Source organism: Arachis ipaensis, chromosome B02 (assembly GCF_000816755.2).
Source record: "Arachis ipaensis cultivar K30076 chromosome B02, Araip1.1, whole genome shotgun sequence".
In the NCBI taxonomy this organism is placed as follows: domain Eukaryota; kingdom Viridiplantae; phylum Streptophyta; class Magnoliopsida; order Fabales; family Fabaceae; genus Arachis; species Arachis ipaensis.
In genome coordinates, this window is record NC_029786.2 from 8725057 (window position 1) to 8743441 (window position 18385).

Genomic DNA, 18385 nt, shown 5'->3' on the forward strand with positions numbered 1-18385 from the left:
AATTTATATTTTATATTATATAAAAATTTCCAAATGAAAAAGATAGATTTTATATTTTTTAAATTTTGAATTTTATTTTAGAAAATAAAGTATGATTTATGACCATTTATTTCATAGATAGAATCAAGAGAAAATATGAGAGAGACTTGTGGAGCTGACATAAACTCTACTCGCGAGTTAACTCGTAGACTCATACGAGTTCACCTATTATGAAGTTTATATATATATATAGTATACATAATGTATATTTACTCAATTCTAACCCTTTAAAATTAATAATATCAATCTTAAAGCACATAATAAATTAAAATAATAGTATACACTATAATAAATACTTTAAAATACACATTCAAATCCTCTATAATTATTCTTATACAAATACAACATAAAACACACAAAATTAAAAATTCTAAATCTGTAATACTAAATCTTTAATTGAACATTGAATAATATCAAATAATCAAATTAACTCTAATCAAAATAATTAATTACTAATCAGCCATGAATGGATGAACCATCTGGCCATCTAACATAAACGATAAGTAATAGGCTAAAATTAGAAGCAATAAAATTTAAAGAGAAAAAAAAAAACTAAATCAAAAAGCAAAGGCTCAAAGAAAGGACAAAAAGTATACAAAAAATAGAGAATACAGAAGAAAAGAAGGGGCAAAGTCCCAGCAACAGCAGATCGAAGACAAGGGTGCAGCAGGCAGCGGTGGTGAGGGTGCAGCAGCAACACAAAACGACGGCAACCAATAGTCATGGATTTCACGACGGTGCAAACCATAACAGAGATAGGACTGTAGGAGAAGTAGTCGAACTCGTGAACGGTGATAGCACGATAATGGAGTTGCAGATAGTGGAGATGTGAAGAAATATAAAGCAGAGGGCAACATAGGTAAAATTCACAAAGATAATTGCGCAAATCAGAGCAGAGGTAGCAGACGCAGGCGAACAACGGCAACTCGACGGGGAACAGCAACTGCGGCAGAACTTAGAGAAAGTGAGACTTGAGAGAAACGACGCAGATGAGTGAGTTGTGAATGAGTTTTCTTTCATTCTTTGGGAGTGTTATCGTAACCCTAATACTTTTTTTTAGTTTCAAAATGACGTTTTTTTGAGTAAAAATAAAGAAAAACACAAACTCGCTAACTTGGTCCTAGATTCACGAGTTTGTCCGAGTTTGACCGAGTCTAGCCGAATTTACTCAAAATATAGTCTATGCCCGAGTCAATTCGACTCCATATCTAAATTCGTAAATTTGTACAAGTTTATGAGTTAACTCTAGAGTTTGACAACAATGAAAAAGAAAGTATTTAATAGTGAAAAATCTCACTTTATCATATAAAATGAAAATATAAACTTTAGAGGATCCAAATTAATAAAAGGTAAAGATAGCTTATCTAACCAAAGCTAATTAGTTGGATAATCTTATTTATGGATTGTTAGGTTAATTATTAGCATAGTGTTCATTAATTTTTTTTAATTTTTATATATTTATTATATTTTTAGAATAATTAACAATGTTAAAAAAATATTTTAAAATATATATTTTTGCTCCATTCTTAAAATTTTTTGGATCTGTTATGTACACCTACGGACCTAGCTATACGTCCTATATGCATATTGATAATGCATGATGACGTGGGACCGATGGCTAAACAGAAAGGGACAAACTCATGAATGAGTCATGAGCCTTGAGTTCCGAGCCTCTGGGCCTCCACCATTATTAAAAAAGAAGACCTCTGATCAGTGATAATTTTTCTCCCCGAGGACAAAATATTTTCTTCCTCCTCCCATCATTTCTCATTTTCTCACCTTTTATTAAACCACACTTTTAACCAAAATATTTTTATAAAAAGATATTTTTATCATCTTTATTATAATATCCACCTTTATTATATGGATCTCTCCAATTATTAGACATGTTTCTATTTCAGTGCGTATATATTAAATACTAATAGAAGATGAAAATTATCATTTGTACTCCCTAAAAAATAATTTTTACAAATAAAATTATCCAAATCCAAAAAATTTACATAAAATTCTCAAACTACTATTTTCTTCACTACTACAACCTTCGTCTCTTCCCTCTCTCTTTTTTTTCTCTCTCTCTCTCTCCAATCACCATCATTACTACTGTCATTACCATCACCACTCTTCCTCCTCCCTCCACCTCAGCTCTTTGACTCCGATCTCAACCTCAGGCTCCGCTTCTCCCTCACCTTCTACCTCTTCTGAAACTTCAACCCCTCCCCTTCTTTCCTACCAGCATTGAAAGGAGTTGGAAAAATTTTAAGGAAATTATTAACTAACAAAGACTAAGTCATTGCAAACTTCAAGCAATTGGTACAAGAAGAAGATCCATTACCCTTCTTATCCACCTCATCACCATTCGTATTCACATTTTCATTACCACTCACTGAGTTCTGTGAGAAAATACCCAAAAAAGCTTTCAAGGGAACCTTCATTGACAACCATCTCTTCTTCTTCACATCGTAGATCTGAAAGTCACCACCTTGCTTCACTTGGAAAATCAAACAAACACCTTTCGTGTCCTTATTCTTGTGCCTTGACAAGAAGCAATGCTAAAGATTCTTTGCAACTTTCTGAATACCCACTTCTAAAAAGGACAGCGATTCCTTCACAACTTGAATGGAATTGAAGAAGGACTCCACTGGGTCATTTTCAGACACCAATTTTCGATCAACTTTTGAAAAATTCGCAGCCTTTGAACGTGTGTGTGCAGAAAAAATTTAATCCAGTTCTCTGGAACCCGATCTGAATCATCGAATGGTGAAAACAAAGATGCGTAATGCAAAAGTCTCTTCACGCGCTCTATGGATTCTGTTAGGGTGTTGAATTCCGAAGCCAGACAGTTAAGCTTGACGGTGATGGAAGATGGCAAGGATGATGAAGTTAACGGTAGTGACGGTTTATCCATCCCAACGGATCGCTCACGCTGCTCGCAGCGTCTTTAGATCTAGGGTTTCTCTTCGATATAAACAGAGGCTGAGCTTACATTAGATGATTATGCTGGTCATAGTGGTGCTGGTGCTGTTGAGTCCCGACCGACACCGATGGGGGAGTGTGCGGCGAAGGGGTTAGAGTGGCGGTTGAAGAAGAGGGTGAGACGGTGGTATTGAGCGGCGATGTGGTCGATATTGGAATTAGATCGCTAAGAACATTGAGAAAAAGGGGGAAGAGGGAGACGATGATAGTAGTGGTGGAGAGAAGAATAATTTAAGAATTTTATTTAATTTTTTAGAGTTTGGATAATTTTATTTGCAAAAGCCATTTTTTATGAGTATAAATAATAATTTGTATGTTAGATGGGTAGATATATATTTTTAATTTTTATGGATAAAAATAATAGTTTACTAAAAAAAATGTACAAGAGGACAGGAGTGTATGTAAATTGTAATAGCTGTTTTTACTGGATCTGAGAAGAATACTAAGTTTTTGCAGCATAACTGTACGTACAACCATTAATTTCTATAGCTTGAAATCTTGATTCAGAAACAAAACGTGTTTTTTATACTTGTGGTCACCAGCATGTATGTGGAATCAATTAATGAACCAAACCCACCCACCTAGGACACATTCTTAAAAGGCATATTAATTTCAATGCTCTATATGTTCAGACACACTGCTTATAGAAGAAAAATTGAGGTTTTTAAATGTAAAATACTAAAGTTGTACTACTTTGTATAAAATTACGACCAAAATACATTGCTTAAATACAATCATATTACATAAAGACTAAACATTAGTTATTAATATATATAATCATATAATCTACCAAAAATAAATCTTTTATCTTCTTTTAAAACTTTGTTTAAATAATTTTCATAGTTAAAACGTTCATTCAATTGTTGCTGTTGGGAGCCTATCGAAACCTATGAAAGAATGAAATTTTATTGAAAAAAATTACAATTTTATTTTGTTTAGGCCATCTTAATATTTAAATAAACTAACTTATTATTTTTATTTTGGCTTATATTTATTAAAAACTTATTAGTAAGAACAATATTGGCATTGAACCGTGTGTTACTTGTCAAAGGAAGCTTGCTGGAAGTGATCCTACACCTATCTAGATGGTATTTCCTGGTGCAGGTATTGTTATCTTTCTCTATTCTTTTTCTTTTCAATATTCGAAATATAATATATACATACTCGTGTTCATACTATGTATATATGTATGTTTGTATCCATCACCATTTTTTTAGCTTCTTATGTTGATTCTCGATGCACTTTTCAAGCATCAAGCGCTTCTAATATTACAAAAGAACCTTCAGCTACTGCTTCTTTTGGTGTGTATCATTCTTTTTATGTTTATTTCTCTATTACAACTAGGGGTGTCCATGGATAGGATCATATCCGCAGATCCGCGGTAAATATCCGCATCCGATCCGAAAATTGCGGATCCGATCCGATCCACAAATTGATCGGATCGGATCGCGGATATCTGTTCTACATCCGCGTATCCGATCCGCGGATCCGCAGATCCGTACAATAATAATTAAAAATAAATAAATATATATGTTTGGTATTATATTTACTTGTTTGTCGCTTTTTCTTTTTCATGTGAGAGAGAGGAGTGTATCTCACAATGATGTGAGAAGAGATGAGTTTTACGCTGGTATGGTTTAAACAATTCGGACCCTCCGATTTGTTTCATTTTTTAAACCAACAATCAGAAATCGGACGGTTCAATTTGTAATTTCGAAAATAAAAAAAATTTTAATGTTGAAATCGGACCGTCCGATTTTTATTTTATTTTTTCTTCAAATAAATCAGACCCTCCGATTTGTAGTTTATTTTTTTCTTCAAACAAATCGGACCGTCCGATTTGAATAAAACACCATATAAAAAAAAACACCAAATCTTCCAATAACAATGTATTACACATATATTTAAACAATATAAAAAAAATTAGCCTTTGTTTGTATGTTTTAGTTAGTAATTATTATTCATATATTGTATTGTTTTATTTTTATTATTTAGAAAGAGTTTGATTAAAAATATTTTAGGAATAAATAAGTTTAAAAGTATAAAAGAAATATTTTTATTGAATTTGTTTACATAGAAATATGATTAAAAAGAGAATGTTTAATTATGCGGATATATCCGATATCCGATCCGATCCGATTCGCACATTTGCGGATCGGATCGGATCGGATCTGGCACTAAAAAGTGCAGATATCATATCCGCCGCGATCCGATGGAAATTGTGCGGATCGGATCGAATTTTCGACCATATTCGATCCGATCCGATCCGCAGACACTCAACGTATTTATTTTATTTTATTTTTTATTAAAATATGATTAGACGCAGAAAAAATACGTATCAAACAAATATAGTGATGTATTCAAAATATGTAGGATACGCAGACACCAAAAATGAAAAATAGTCCGTTCTTCGTAGATTTAAACGCATTGTTGGTAGTATATGACCTCATGGCTATTGCGTTTCTTTGTGACCTCATTGTCCCCATTTTATTTATTTTTGCACCTGTGGGTCATATTAGTAGGTTCTGGTCATAAATTTTATTGATCAATGCTGTCTATCTGCGGTTTTTTAATTTGATTATGAAAGTAAAAGTAGTGTTGAACTCGAACATGGAGAATACAGGTGCTTTACAGCCATGTGGGGTAAGTGGAACAACTCGGAAGGTCTGAGTTGCGTTGTATATTCCATTTCATGAAAAAATTGATAACAACAAACAATTCGGAGGGTCCGTTTTCTAGTTTCGGAAATTCATATTTGCTCAACCACAAGTCGGACCATGCGATTTCTTAAGCAAAATTTTAAAATCAAACAACTCGCATGGTCCGATTTATGTACTCTGAATTTTTTCAAATTGTTTTAACACAAATCGAACCCTCCGATTTGTGTACTCTGAATTTTTTTCACTTTTTAAACACAAATCGGAGGGTCCGATTTGTGTACTCCCATAATTTTAAAAAACACCAAAAATTACCATGTTAAAATATATCACTTATTTTACTCCCATATCAAAATTTTTTAGCCTCTATCTGCATTATAGCTAACGAATAAGGTCTACATTATTAAGAATTTGATGAGCCCTTTATAATTATAAAATATAATATATATGAACACACTCCATACATATAGATAAATATCTTGTATAGTAGTAGATCAGAGTATTAAGGTGCTATTGTAAGCTAATTATTAGGGCTTAGTTAAATATAACAAAACGGGTGTATATATATATAAATATAGTGGCAACCTCGCTCAACTAAAAAGCACATACAAAATTCTTCCTTTTACTTCAATTATTATTCTCTCCGTGGAGCAAAATTATCATGTAGGCAACTCTTGCTCTTGGAGGACACTCACCCCTCTTCCTATATATAAAGGGTAATATCCTTTCTTTATTTTTGCTTTATGCGATTTTTTTCTTTTTTTGCATTTGATTATTCTGCTTCGTTCTTCTCATCGATCTAAATACTGCCACTTTTTTATTTCATTTCTTAATATATGTTATTTTCTATGTTTCATTTAAAATATATAATAGCACACTACTTGTATAAGACAATAAGACATATTCTTCTTATATGTGGTCCTTGTACAAAGCAGAAATTAAGCTGAGAGAGCTTGAGATAGAAGTAGCAACGTGCGACTGAGAATTTGCTTAGCTTGTTGACCAAACCAAATTAGCTTTCATCAGGTTGTTCATTATTTTCTTAGCTTGGAGTCATAGTTAGCAGTATAATATATGTGTACTTGTTTACTTTTTTTTTTGTCATGTGAATATATTGAAGTAAAAATTCGGGTATAGTTAATTTCATATAAAATTAATAGTTAAAAATCGTTAAATAATTTAATAGATTTAACTAAATTATTATTTAACAATTTTTAACTATCAATTTTATACAAAATTAACTGTATCTAAGATATATATATATAGAGGATAATATGAGGTTAATTATAACTACGTATTATGTATTATTAATTTATTATATTAGATCTTGCGTGTTGTGGTTTAAGCAGTCCAGTTGGAGCCGTCAGTTAGGGGTGCACATGGGGCCGGGTGAAGCTGGGTTCGCTGTGACCCGAACCCGACCCTAAATAGTGACCGGGTCTATTTATGAGATCCTTACCCGACCCTAAACCCGATGAATCGTGTTACTTTCGGGCCACACTTAAGCCGGGTCTAGACCGGGTGAAGCCCGGGTCTTGATCAACTTTATCACGACATCACAAAAAATTAGATTCTACATCTTTTGAACTTCTAAATTTTGGAAAATAATTATTCCATAACATTACAACATTCACGTAATAATAATTTAGAATCTAACAATAATAATTTAAAGTTTCATAATAATAATTATATCAATTACACATTAAACATTCAAAGTTCAAAAGACAATTAAAACAAAGTTAACAACCAACACAAGATTAACATAATAATATTAATTTATAGTGTCATACCAACCAATAACAACAAAATATTAAGTAACAAACAACTATACGGGTCCAACGGGTCGGGACCGGGTGACCCGAGGCTTGGCCCGAATCCGATTTAATAAATAACCGGGACCATCTATTGAAACCTCGGATCTGACCGGGTCATAACAAAATCGGGCTAAATTAGCCCCGAAGTCATTGGGCCCGGTCCAGGTCTTCGGGCCGGACCGGGTCTTGTGCACCCCTACCGCCAGCCTTCTAAGTTGTGACAGTCAGCTATGTGTTTTGCACTTCTATTTGTTAGCAAAAGTCTTCTCTTACTTCTATTTCCTTCCCTCTCATCTCTAACTATATGCATATATAGAAGAAGAGGTCAATTGTTTTATCATTATTTTAGAAGAGAAATTTATCTTCTATTTTTTTTTAATTTAAAAGAAAACAAAAATGTATGTATACATGAATACAGTGAAATTGTTGAATCACTGAATTAGTGTTAGATTGAATCAAATAATTATATAATTAGTGATAATTCTAACTCCTTTTAAAAAACTCAATTGCAATTAAAATGTTAATTATGAATAGAATATGCTTTTGATGGTAAATTTGGCATGTTGAGGTAGTAGCAGAGCAANNGGAACTGGAGCACAGAATTATTGAGATCACATCAGAAAAGTTTGATCCTTTACAATGTCCTGCTTCTCGTCCATTCATCTACAAGGTTCCTAAGAGTCTCTTCACTGTGAAAAGAGAAGCCTATACTCCTCTCTTGATCTCCATTGGTCCTCTTCACCATGACAGAAAACAATTCAAGGACATGCAAGAACTCAAAACCCGCTACTTCGTTTCCTTTCGCGACCACCTAGTCTTCCTCGAGAAAGATCATCTTCTAGAAGAATACAAAGCCTTCCTCAAATCAGAAGAGAAAAACATAAGATCTTGTTACCAAAAATCACAACTACCCGACTCTTTCAACAACAACGACAGGTTTGTAGAGATGATGTGGTTGGACTCTGTTTTCATCATGGAGCTGTTCTTGAGAGAAGAGGATGACTACCACTGCAAGTGCAAGAGTCACATAAACAAAGAAGATTATTACATAACAACTCGACCGTGTCTCAGCAAAAGCATTCAGAAGGATCTGTTACTTCTCGAGAATCAAATCCCAATGTATGTTCTTGAGAGGCTCTATAAAACGATTGCTGTCGATTTCAAGAAACACGCAACCTTTCTTGATCTCGCGAAAAAGTACTTTCGATCGTGGGACCCTTGTTCCGAACTAACAGAGAATTCCAAAAACCTCGACCGCCACCAGATTCTGCATTTCACTGATCTGATCCGGCGCGCTTACGTTCCCAACCCGAAGGATCTGAAGTATTTGGAAGATGATAATAACCAAAACCCTAATAATAATAATAACAATAAGAAGAAGAAGAAGAAGGATCTTCATCAAGATTGCTGTTTCATAAGAACAGCAAGCAAGTTGAACCAGGCCGGGGTAAGCTTCGAGAAGGTTCGACACAGAAGCCTTCTCGACATCAGGTTCGAGACGAGGCCCTTCTACGGCTACCTACTCTGCTTTGGCTGCTGTCCATTTCCATGGTCTAAGTTCTTCAAGGCTCGAATTCAGTTCCCGGAGTTGAGAATAGACCACAGAACCGAATGTGTTCTTCGGAACCTGATTGTGTTCGAGCAGTGCCACTACCCTGAGGAGCCTTACATATGCAACTATGTTTCCTTGGTGGATTCTCTGATTCACACCAAAGATGATGCAGAGTTGCTGGTTGAGAAGGAGGCTATTGTGCATGAACTTGGAAGTGATAATGAAGTAGCAACTTTGGTTAATAGTCTTTGCATGCATGTTGTGACGAATAAGACATGTTACCATAAGTTAATGGGTGAATTGAATGAACATTATAACAGCAATTGGAAGTGGACAATGGGGACACTCAGGAGGGTTTACTTTCGTGATCTTTGGAGATGTAGCTCTACCTTTGTTGGCATTGCTGTCTTTATATTCGCCATTTTCAACTTCTATCGTGTTCTTCGTGGATTCCCTTTGTTAGTTACTTGACTAATCTTCACGTTAATGATCTATCTATGTATGAATAAATCTTGTGTAAGCCACAATGCAAGTTACTTTAATAAATTATCCTTAATTAGTTGTATCTATCTGAATATTAGTACGATTTATAAGTAGGTAGATTAATAGTTTGGGTAGTGCTAGGAGCGAATGATCTAAGCATACACTGATTTTGGGTTCATCAAGGATCGAACTTTTGACTTTTCGAATATAAAACTCTAACCACTCATTCTAAAAACATAACCTGACAGAACAATGTAACACTAATAGTCATATCTCTAATACTTCTTAAATATCCATTATATACATTATATGCTTAGACCATTAGCTTCCTATCCTTTCTCTTAATAAATTGTACCATACATAATTATGCCTATGTTATTATTAATTGCGTTATATATTTGTAAAAATTTCTAGACTTATTATCGAGTGAATAGTCACTCTTGCCAATTTTTATTGGGCTGAACCCAAAGTCCATTTTATTTATAAAGCCACATCAATTAATCTGGGATAATCCTAATGTCACTCCTTTACTATTGTAAACCTAATTTTCCAATTATTTTACCGTGCAGCTATATCCCCCAACTCCCACCTTCAAGCTCACCGTCGCGCAAACCCTCTTCAGTGGAATCGTCGACGGTCGCTGCCGTCAACGGTAGTCAACGCCGCCGGAACGCCAGCCAGCGATCCTCGCGAGTTGCTCCTCGCAGTCGCCCCAGCGCCGCCGCCCCCTGTATGTCGCCGTCGGCCTCCCTTTGAAGACGCATCCATCCGCGGTGGAAGTCTCCCTGCATCGTCGAAGCACTAGCAAGCGCCGCTGCTGTTCGCCCTGCACAGCCATTGCCAGCGACACTCCCAACCTCGCCTCCGAGACGCGTCCCGCAGGGTGTCCCTCCTCCGCCGCCGTCGTCGCGTTCATAGGTTAGTGGTAATTCATGATTGTGATAAACAGAGATTGTTCCTGCTTTATCTTAGGTGCATGTCACAGGGTTTCACTTTCATACAAGATTTTTGATTTTGTGAATGCTAATTTTATGTAATTTTAGGAGAATTGATATATGAGCACCCACAACTTCTGAATCAAGATTATGCTTCATTAATCTACCTTGAAAAGAAGTGGATCTGCAAATAGAAAGTAGTTATATTCACGACACCAACTTAATAAGTTACACAGTAAACATATTTTTATATATATATTTTTTAATTTCCTTCTTTAGGTGAAGGATAAACAAGTTAATTTGTGCGTGTAATGATATATGGATCTTAAGGACACACAAACCTAGATGTATGTAGATGTCTATGAAGGATTGATGTATAACGAACAATAAAAATAACTATAACTAATTTTTAAACTTTTCCATCAAGATGATTTTTAGATCAATTGTGTGCCTGCTATAGTTCATAAGGATGTGAAGAGCAATAACATATTGCTTGATCATGAGTTTAGGCCTCATGATGCGGATTTTGGGCTTAATAAGATCTTGCAGCGTGAGGCTGGCGAGGGAGGTGCTGGTGCTGGTGCTGGTGACATGTCCAAGGTTGCTGGATCATATGGTTACATTGCCTCGGGTAAGTTCTTTGGAAGATTTTTGGGTATTATTCAAATTGATCACCACATATGTAGACTTTTCTATTTTCATAGTCCATACTCTTAATTGGTAAACACAAAAGCTAGTTACAAGCTAAAATCTGTCATTATCTAGGTGTTAGAACTTAGAATTGTGTAGTAGCATTTGCATTTAGAATTCAGATAATAACAAAAAAAATGAGGCTTTATTATTTGGTGCATAAGTTTTTAGTGTAGTGTATATTGGGGTCATTGATTCAAGAGAATCGATAATTGATATCACCATTCAAGGGGAAGTAATGACTACCATGAATCATGACAAGTATTTAGCAGCTTAGTTTAGACTATTGGGATGTGTCAATTTGAATTAAGGTTCATGTTATTTGTTTTGGAAAGCTTTATTGCTAATATCTACCTAATTGATCCACTTGCAGAGTATGCTTATACGTTCTATATGCTTATGATGAGATGTTGAATTAGTCATGAATGGCTAGTCTTTGTTTATAACCATGGTGAATTTCTTCTGTTGTTGATTTAGGGGCAAAGTAAGAACTTGTAAATGATTGATCACATGGTGCTTGACATAAATTCCTAAGAGAAGCTTGTTCCAATTTTTTGGGAGATGCATAGACGAAGAAGAAACAAAAAATTGTGCAGTATAGAGAATTCTTTGATAGGACTCTTGTCTCACTTGATCTTACAAATGATGAGATGCTCAAAAAATTTGTTGAAAGCCAACTTATGTTCTTTGAAACGAGAAGTAGAATGTCATAACATTCCCTTGTGTCCTTTGAATTCATTTAGGTAGAAATGGTACTAGTTTGGTAGAGCCATTATTTTTAGTTAAATTATTCTATTATAATTTTTTAAGATGTTTTGTTTGATTAATTAGCATATAAGGAGAAGTTGTTAAAAATGAAGACAATCATTTATGTATTTTTTGTATTAATTTAATTTTTTTTTTAAAAATAATTTTATGACATTTATATTTTTGTTTTTAATTAACCTCAATGGTGTTTGCTTTGTTTGATGTACTTTGAATTTAGTAACAAATAAAGTTACAGAATAATACTGTAAATTTTTTTATAATAATTAATTCAAAGATTCAAAATGTTACAAGTTCTTAATTAAACATGTGGAACTTTGTCTTTAGAACTTACAGAATCATACCCGATGTACATATCTAATTCTTTTTATATGTTAAGGAGTGCTTATTCAGATGTGCTTTTGTTGAACACTTGTTTTATTTAGCCGGTTAATTTTTAGATGTGTTTTTAATAGATATGTCTTCTGTTTAAATATTGTTTAGATGTGTCTTTAATGAATGTGTCTTCTGTTGAAAGAGTTTTTTGTTTAAATATTGTTTAGATGTGTCTTTAATGAATGTGTCTTCTGTTGAAAGAGTTTTTAATGGATGTGTCTTTTGTTTAAAACTTATTTAAATGTCTTTTTAATGGAGGCATCCTCTGTTTAGAACTTCAAAATTACTTGTCAAGACTTGTGGACTTTCTTTGGTTATGACCCGATTTTTTTTTCTTGTTGGACTTATTAGTGTGTGTCTCTATTGAGACTCTTGTAAAATTTTTTTAAGTGTGAATGTGTCTCCTCTATTAAGACATTGATATGTCTTTTTACATTTGTTAAACACTTGTTTTATTTTAACCGATTAATGTTTGGATATGCCTTTAATGTTTAGATGTGTCCTTAATAGTTGTGTCTTGTGTTTCAAACTTTTTTGGCTTTAATGTTTAGATGTGTCCTTAATAGTTGTGTCTTGTGTTTCAAACTTTTTTGGCTGTGTCTGTGATGGATGTGTCTTTTATTTAAAACTTGATTGAATGTGTCATTAATTTCATAACTACTTAAAATCAGATAAGATTTAAATTTGTTTTGGCGCACCCTAATCTAATCTTTGAATACAAGTCCGCACCTTTAGTAAAGAGGACCAACTTTAGATCAAGACTACGAAAATAAAAAAGAAATAAATAATTATTTGTCATATGATCTGAACATAATTAACTACAACCCAAAGTTCGCAGCTCTTGAAACTAAACAATAAACTTCAAATTTGAGAAGAATATTATGTCATATTCCAAGGTTGATAATACACGAGCAAACAATATGTCTGAATAAAAGACTTGTAAGCAACACCACTATATTATGTCATATTCCGAGGGTAATAATACACGAGCAAATAGCATGCTTGAATAAAAGACTTGTAAGCAACACCACTATACATTGTAGTTATCATACTTTAGGCATCTAATTTCAAAAAAATATTAACAGCTTCACAGTCACCTATACAAAAAGCAAAAAATTTGACTAAAGGATTTAAGAAACATTTTAAAACAAATCAGTTAGTTATTATTTTGGTCAGACTCAGCATCAGAGGGCACCACAGGGTCTTCATATGGATTAGGATGCCTTGATCTATTTGATTCAGTTGCCCCTCCCAACATATGATCTGCTAATACAGATAAGGAAATTAAATTTAAAGGTTAGTAACTTATGTAATCGAGCACCAACTATATTCCAGAACTATAAAACATAATCATCAACCTGAACCACTTATCTTCATATCAAAATGGAGAGTCGGACTCTTTAGGCAACAACCAAGTTCCAAATGGCACATATAATTCACATTCATACGGCATAACATCCATTTATTCTGAAAGAAATACTCGAAAAATTAATAAAAGCTTCTAGTTTTTCAGAGAACATAAAGTCAAATCATAAGAGAACATAAAGTCAAATCATAAAAGGCAAATAAAAAACAAAGATCATAAGAGAACATAAAGTCAAATCATAAAAGGCAAATAAAAAACAAAGAGAACTAATGCAACTAAAGTCTAAACTATGAATTCATATCAATAAAAGCTTCTAGTTTTTCATTATTGCTTCCAATTCCCAAAATTTAATCATAAAGAGACTAACTACTCTTTTATAGAAGGCATAAGTTGAAGTGTACAACTCTAACCATATAACCAATCATATCTTAATTGCTCATGGAAGATAAATAACAAAGAAAGCTAGAATTTAATTTTCAACATAAAAAAACAACATCCACAAATAAGAGGATCACACATGCTTGAATTCAATTTTCAATCCAAAGAAAGCTACATTTTAACACAAACAATAGATTACAGATGTAAGGTCCCACATCGGTTGGGGAGGGGAACGAAGTATGCCTTATAAGGGTGTGGATACCTCTCCCTAGCATGACGCGTTTTGACGAGTGAGTGTGGGGGGCTTCGGCTATCATCCCTATCGTCAAAGGAAAAATCGTGAGGCATTGTGTGCCAAAGCGGACAATATAGTGCTAACGGGTGGTCAGGGTGTTACATTTTGGTATCAGAGCAGTTCGTTCCTGTAGAGCCTGAGGGACGGACTGACTATGCTTCTGTGCATTCTCTGTATGTGTGTTATGTGCTATTAGGATATCTACTTGATATAACTGGCATAAACGTTCATAAGTATGCATTTGGGACTTTGAAGCACTAAACTTCCAATATTGAGACTGATCAACTTAATATCGATTGTTTGGTGTGTATAGAAATCAGATGGCGTCTCGTGGACGCGGTCGAGGTCGTACTAATGCTCGGGGGCCGGGTATCAACCCAAATGACCCAGTGAATTTTATGACGGCGTTGGAGAACATGGCTGCTGCTATGCAGGCCACTGCTGAGGTTCTTGGGCAACAGATGAACAACCATGGTAATGACGGAGGTGGAGCTCAGGGCACAATGACATTGGCAACCTTCTTGAAGGTCAATCCACCTAAGTTTAAGGGAACCACTAGCCCGACTGAAGCCGATACTTGGTTTCAGGCTATGGAGCGAGCACTGCAAGCGCAGATGGTACCTGAAGGGCAGTGTATTGAGTTTGCTACCTATTTGCTCACTGGGGAAGCATCACATTGGTGGCAAGGAGTCTGACGTCTCCTACAGCAGAGTGATGACCTTATCACCTGGGGTGCCTTCCAAGAGGAGTTCTATAAGAAGTATTTCCCAACTTCTGCCAGGACGGCCAAGGAACTCGAGTTACTGCAGCTGAAGCAGGGTACTATGTCCGTATCTGAGTATACTGACAAGTTTGAGGAATGAAAATGCATTAAGCATGAAGGAGGACTTCGGAGCGATATCTTCAGCTCAGTGGGACCAATGGAGATCAGAACTTTCTCTGAATTAGTGAACAAGTGTAGGGTTATTGAAGAGTGTGTGAAGAAGGCAGCTGCTGAGAGAGGGAGTCACAAGGGATCATTCCCACAGAACCGAGGGAAGAACTTTGCACCTAGAGGTCCGCCTTTCAAGCGGGGAGGTTCTGGATCACACCAGAATCAAGGACAGAATGGTTTCAGGAGGCCCAACAACAACAACTCCCAAGGGAAGAGGTTTGGAAAATAGCCTCAGAATGAGCAAGCTTGTGCTACGTGCGCAAGTCACCATTCGGGAGTCCCATGCAAGGCTGGATGAGGCTTGTGCTACAATTGTGGAAAGGCGGGGCATAAAGCCGCCAACTGTCTGGAGAAGCAGAAGTAAGGTGCAGGGAAAGCACAATAGACTGGTCGAGTGTTCACCACCTCAGCTATAGGTGCCGAGGGATCCGAGACACTTATCCGAGGTAACTGTAAAATGACTGGTCAAACTTTAAATGCTTTATTTGATTCGGGAGCAACTCATTCATTCATTGTATTCGAAAAAGCTAATGAGTTAGGCTTGAATATTGTAGTTTTAGGTTATGACCTAAAGTTGTATAATTCTACCCATGAAGCCATGGTAACTAGGCTAGGATGTCCGAAAGTTTCATTTAGGTTCAAGCAACGTGATTTTGTTCACAATCTAATCTGCTTGCCGATGATCGGTCTTGATCTTATCTTGGGACTTGACTGGTTATCTGAGAACCCTGTCCTACTCAATTGTTCTACAAAGTCAGTGGTTTTTATGACTGAAGATACAGAAGGACCGGTTGTAGTGAATAGTTATTACTTGAATTCTATGATGGTGAATTGTTCCGGGACCAAATGTCAGGGTATTATGTTGTTGACCGCAGGTGTTTCGGGTGATGATCAAAGGTTGGAGCAAATTCCGGTGGTGTGTGAGTTTCCGAAAGTGTTTTCCGACGACATTGATGAATTTCCACCTAACCGAGAGGTTGAGTTCGCTATTGAGTTAGTGCCTGGGGCTGGACCAATCTCGAGTGCTCCTTATAGGATGTCACCGCTAGAGATGGCCAAGCTAAAGTCTCAGTTATAGAATCTGTTGGGTAAGAACTTTATCCGACCAAGTGTTTCCCCATGGGGTGCACCAGTGTTACTGGTAAAGAAGAAAGACGGGAGTATGCGACTTTGTGTGGATTACAGGCAGCTAAACAAGGTCACAATAAAGAATAAGTATCCACTGCCGAGGATTGATGATCTTATGGAACAGTTACAAGGAGTTGGGATTTTCTCCAAGATCGATTTGCGATTCGATTATCACCAGATAAGGGTGAGGGCTGAGGATATCCCTAAGACCGTATTCAGGACTCGTTATGGTCATTACGAGTACACTATAATGTCTTTTGGGCTGACAAACGCTCCTGCAATGTTTATAGATTATATGAACAGAGTTTTCCGTCTGTTTCTGGATAAATTTGTTGTTGTCTTCATTGATGACATACTAATTTACTCCAAGACTGAAGAAGAGCATGCAGAACACTTGAAGACCGTGTTGCATATACTAAAGGAAAAGAAGCTCTATGTGAAACTGTCCAAATGTGAATTTTGGAAGAGTGAGGTGAAGTTTCTGGGTCAAGTGGTGAGTAAGTAGGGGATAGCAGTAGACCCATCTAAGGTGGAGGCGGTAATAGATTAGAGGCGACCAACCTCTGTAACTGAGATAAGAAGTTTTTTGGGCTTAGCTGACTATTACCGAAGATTTATCAAAGGCTTGTCGCAGATAGCTTTGCCATTGACAAGATTAATCCGCAAGGACGCGCCATTTGTTTGGACTCCTGAGTGTGATGAGAGCTTTCAGGCGTTGAAGCAAAAGTTGACCACCGCGCCTGTGTTAGTGTTATCTGAGCCAAATGAATCATTTGAGGTGTACTGTGATGCCTCACTGAAGGATTTAGGGTGCGTGCTGATGCAGCATCGTAGTGTGGTGGCGTATGCCTCACGCCAGTTGAGACTTCATGAAGTTAATTATCCTACGCACGATTTGAAACTTGCGACGGTTGTGTTTGTGCTAAAGGTGTGGAGGCATTACCTCTATGGGGTTAAGTTCCAAGTTTTCTCTGATCACAAGAGCTTGAAGTATCTCTTTGATCAGAAAGAGCTTAATATGAGACAGAAGAGGTGGATGGAATTATTGAAGGACTACGACTTTGAGTTGAATTACCATCCGGGGAAGGCGAATGTAGTGGCGGATGCGTTAAGTCAAAAGTCATTGTATGCTGCTTGAATGATGCTTCGAGAAGAGGAGTTGCTCAAAGAATTTGAGAGTCTGAAAATTGGTGTTCAAGAAGTGTCTGGAACTCTGTGTTTGAGTCGATTACAGATCTCCAGTGATTTTAAATCCGAACTCCTAAAGGCTCATGAAAACGATGACGTGTTACCGAAGGTGTTACCAGCTATTGAGCAAGGAAAATAGTGGCGAGTGTCAGAGGATCAAGATGGGTTATGGAGATTCAAGGGTAGGATCATTGTGCCAGATGTTGGCACTTTGCAGCAAGATATCTTAAAGGAAGCACACAAAAGCGGGTTCTCTATTCACCCGGGAGTACTAAGATGTACCATGATTTAAAGACGATGTTTTGGTGGCCAGGTATGAAGAATGACGTGGCGGAATATGTTTCACAGTGTTTAACCTGTCAGAAGGTAAAGATCGAACACCAGAGATCTTCGGGGATGCTGCAACCTTTAGAGGTTCCGCAATGGAAGTGAGAAAGCATTGCGATGGACTTTGTGTCGGGATTGCCAAGGACTAGGGCTGGTTTTGATGCTGTCTGGGTGATTGTGGACCGATTGACGAAGTCAGCTCACTTTTTACCCATTCGGATGACTTACACCCTTGAGGAGCTAGCACGGTTATACATAAAGGAGATTGTGAGACTTCATGGCGTACATGCTACTATAATCTCTGATAGAGATCCTCGTTTCACTTCGAGGTTTTGGGGTGCATTTCAGAAGGCTTTCGAAACCCGATTAAGCTTGAACACAGCTTACCATCCTCAAACAGATGACCAATCCGAGAGGACGATCCAAACCTTAGAAGATACGTTGAGGGCTTGTGTTCTGGATCAGCCGACAAGCTGGGATCGTTAT

General features: G+C 36.3%; 1 protein-coding gene and 1 long non-coding RNA gene across 4 annotated transcripts; both read left to right on the top strand.

The window, feature by feature from the left end:
• Window positions 6210–12051, top strand: LOC107624801. 3 transcript variants are annotated; one of them, XR_002357037.1, is made up of 4 exons: window positions 6210–6385; window positions 6605–6695; window positions 10088–11084; window positions 11621–12051. It is a non-coding gene; the product is annotated as an uncharacterized LOC107624801 (long non-coding RNA). The 3 variants fall into 3 exon arrangements; XR_002357036.1 differs by having other exon boundaries at window positions 6212–6695; XR_001616969.2 differs by lacking the exon at window positions 6605–6695 and having other exon boundaries at window positions 6212–6385.
• LOC107624800 (UPF0481 protein At3g47200-like) lies at window positions 8021–9604 on the top strand. The gene has a single exon (XM_016327257.2). It carries the CDS (start codon window positions 8250–8252, stop codon window positions 9504–9506), a length of 1257 nt encoding a protein of 418 aa, XP_016182743.1. The 5' UTR covers window positions 8021–8249; the 3' UTR covers window positions 9507–9604.